Genomic DNA, 3,339 nt, shown 5'->3' with positions numbered 1-3,339 from the left:
AATTGTATTTATTCGGATATTGTTAAAGAATGAGCTATGTATAAAAAACTAACCAAAATTAAATAACAACAAAAATAATATTTTAAAACTTGTCAAAATTTGCGGCTATAATTTTTTCTACTACTGTACAGAAGTTGACTACGATTACTCAGCCGTGCTCTAATAATAAAAATTTCACCCCTGTTTGTGTGAAATATTTTATTTTTATCAGTATTTTTCTTTTAATCAATCTATATTGAAATAAATGTGAAAATAAAAAAGTCTGAAATGAGCCGTGTGATATGACGATATGACTCATATTGAGGCTGATTTGGTGTATGAATTTAAGCTAATATACATTAGTCGACCTTCGGAGGAAGGGAAACACCTTCATTTCGGACCCTTAAATGAGCTCATTATGAGCGTAAAGGTTCCTAACTATGAGTCCTTAAACACTCATTTATGACTCAGATTGTTTGCTGGGCACACAGCCAAAGAAAAACTTCAGTTTTCAAATAAACAAATAGTTTTCTAACATTTACAAAGCAATTTTATTTACATTTACCTGCATACATTCACCAATTAAGCGGAAAGTCAAGCGGATTGGAAATGGCGCTAGTTTGGCAAATATGTTTGCTTTACAGCGTTCTTTTAATCTTGCAGGCAAGTTTTTGAAACTATTTTCTGAAAGAGTTTTACAGCACAGCCTTAAATTTGTTATTCCGTATATTTAGTACACGGCAGCACAGCAACTGGAGGAGAAGCTCAGAGATTTAGATATGTTTATCATTGAACCAAATGAAAATGAGAATTTAGCCGCTGCGAATAGAGCAGATGAGGAAGATCTGAAGGGGATGTCATTTTGGAATAATCCTACAAACTGGATCATTGTCACCGCTGTGGTTTCATTGTGCCTCTTGACAGCGCCACTTTGTGTTTACTTGTTTTGTCCAAATTGTCATATTTGTGGATGCAAGATGGTCGACGTAGAGCGTACGCACAATTGAAGTTGCAATTTGTTGTATGTAGTAAATGGTGCTTAAAAAGTTATATTTTTTTATTGGAAAAATTTACGTCCTTTAAAGCTTAATACAGAAGCTTTAGTTGGTCCATATGGGCAGCCGCCGGATTATTGTCGTATTTCCACGCAACCGTCCCTGAATTCTTAGAAAACTACATTAATTCTAAATAAAGTTTCTTCTTGCTACTCAGAGGGAATTATCAGCTTGGGAATCAACCGGTTCTTGATAATCGCATGTAGATTTATTTGATGTTATGTATTTACATGTATATACAGTGACTCAAATAAATGACCACGTGTTGTTTTTCTATAAAAATAACGGTCAAACTTTATAAAATATTTAATTTTTTAATTCAAAAAATTTGCGTCAAAATTTCAACTTATTAATCTGAATTTTTAGAACATTTTTGGGTATGCAGTTTTATAGCCCATAAAATTTTTTGTCTAATTGCGTTGACTTTTAAGAAGTTTTTTAGACGGATTTTTAAACTTTTTTCCATATAAGCATAAATTTATTGTGAAATAAAATGGGGGGGACCGTAAGCAACAAACTTTCGAAAAATTAACGCCAGTTTTTGTAAATTTCACTTGTTATATAAAAAAAAAAAATGGAAAAGCAGTCTAAAAAAAAATCAAAAATCAACGCAATTTTTTAGTCAGTTGAAACTTGCACTTAATTGGACTAAAATTTTATGGGCTTTAAATAAAACTGCATTCCTAAAGATGTTCTAAAATCTCAGATTAAAAAGTTAAAATTTTTATGAAAATTTGTTGAATTTTTCAAAATTTTGTAAAAAGTTTGAAACTGCGGTTTATATGTTTTTGGTTAAAGCTTGGATGGTATTTTTATAGAAAAATGCCAACAAAAAATTTAGCTCAAAAACATTACGAATATTTAAAAAATAAATTAACACGTGGTCCCTTGTTTTGAGTCACTGTATAGATGTATATATGTAGTGAGGTGCAATACGAACCGATTAATATAAACAATTTTAGTTGATAATTTTACTGCTATAAAATTGCATTCTAATAGTTTGCAGCTTCAGTTGCTTTGTATACAGCAAATAAAAAGGAAGGTGTTAGGCAGAAATGGACAATTATTGGAAAGTGTTTTTATTATTGAGCGTATTTCTATCACCGCATGTAAGTTTTTTTAACTAAACAATAATCAACTTAAACAGAACTCAGAGTTTTATTTGTCTCCTTGTATTAGCTAATCTGGATGGGTGCGGAAGCTCGTTTACATGTATGTAGATATTTAAAATAACAATTATAATTACAAATTCACATATATCTGCACGTATGTAATTTTATCTTGCAGATCTCAAAAGTTACCCAACCTACGGAAGCAACCACCACACCCATACCACCTACAAAAGACGAAATCATTGAGCAAGTCCTACCAAAAACTACACAGTCATTGATACCCGATACACCAGGTGTACGACAATTCAAAGAAGATTTGATTTCCCATTTAATGCCGACTATATTGGGGCAAAAAGAAGATGAATCTGGTGTTTACGTAGCTCAATTGTCATCTGAGGAAGTAGACCAGCCTTGCACCACTGATAGAGTTCGAATACAATTGATTAGCAGTAGCTTTCCCTTGCCAGAGCGTTTCTTTCATGCACCAAAGAGATGTTCGGAAGAAGATGAAGACTGAATTTGCGCTTAACAAAGTGGAAATATAACAATTCTTGTATGAGCAATAATTTTTATGGCAAAAACGCGGTAAAATAAATTTAAGCTCGCAATTGATGCAAAAATTAACTACTGATAGGAGTTTACATAGGAAAAAATATATTACTAGGTGGTAAGTTCTAAACTTTTAAATGAAATTCGCTGAAATACGACACAGATTAGAAATCAATCAGTGCTCGCATGCATAAGTGTTGTTATTGTTGTACTTCAGGAAAGCCAGCGTTTATTTTAAGTTGATTTGATGCGCTGTATAGAATTCAGAGCATCTTATCAATGCAGGAAATAACCGGTTCTGAAAATCGACTATATAGAAACATAGCTATGTACATATGTTATTTACATACATATCGTTACCTTAATATGGATCTAACATTTTAGTTAATTTTCGATTAAAAAAAAAAAAATTTTATAGAAAATTAAGTTATTTAGCTCCGGATGCATTTTGTACACTGTGTAGCAGTTATTTTTTAGTTGTATTAGCATTATAGTTAGTAATATTTCGACTTTAGTATGAAACTGGATTTTGAGGTAAGGATATGTCCCGCTGCCACCTCCAAGACTGAATAATATCGAAAATAAGGTGACCCTAGTTTCTTATTTTGAAATCGGTTAATATCTAACCGTGGCTGAGGCGCACA

General features: G+C 32.0%; 1 protein-coding gene across 2 annotated transcripts; it reads left to right on the top strand.

The window, feature by feature from the left end:
- Positions 1 to 262: 262 nt before the first annotated feature.
- LOC108379089 (uncharacterized) lies at positions 263 to 2,770 on the top strand. Of its 2 annotated transcripts, XM_017635409.1 has the most exons (4): positions 263 to 1,236; positions 2,034 to 2,143; positions 2,214 to 2,246; positions 2,322 to 2,770. In XM_017635409.1, exons 2-4 carry the CDS (start codon positions 2,090 to 2,092, stop codon positions 2,661 to 2,663), a joined length of 429 nt encoding a protein of 142 aa, XP_017490898.1. In that variant the 5' UTR covers positions 263 to 1,236; positions 2,034 to 2,089; the 3' UTR covers positions 2,664 to 2,770. The 2 variants fall into 2 exon arrangements, with proteins under 2 accessions (XP_017490898.1, XP_017490897.1); XM_017635408.1 differs by lacking the exon at positions 263 to 1,236 and having other exon boundaries at positions 1,921 to 2,143.
- Positions 2,771 to 3,339: the final 569 nt, after the last annotated feature.

Source organism: Rhagoletis zephyria, unplaced genomic scaffold (genome assembly GCF_001687245.7).
Source record: "Rhagoletis zephyria isolate East Lansing unplaced genomic scaffold, Rhagoletis_zephyria_1.1 Rzeph_scaffold_15560, whole genome shotgun sequence".
Classification (NCBI taxonomy): Eukaryota; Metazoa; Arthropoda; class Insecta; order Diptera; family Tephritidae; genus Rhagoletis; species Rhagoletis zephyria.
This window is presented reverse-complemented; position numbering and strand designations above follow the sequence as displayed.

Bases quoted from the DNA above. Each gene is read 5' to 3' on its own strand.
- LOC108379089 (XM_017635409.1), top strand. From the start codon at position 2,090: ATGGACAATTATTGGAAAGTGTTTTTATTATTGAGCGTATTTCTATCA. The intron at 2,144-2,213 runs GTAAGTTTTTTT...TCCTTGTATTAG, and splicing joins GCGTATTTCTATCACCGCAT to CTAATCTGGATGGGTGCGGA. The intron at 2,247-2,321 runs GTATGTAGATAT...TTTATCTTGCAG, and splicing joins GTGCGGAAGCTCGTTTACAT to ATCTCAAAAGTTACCCAACC.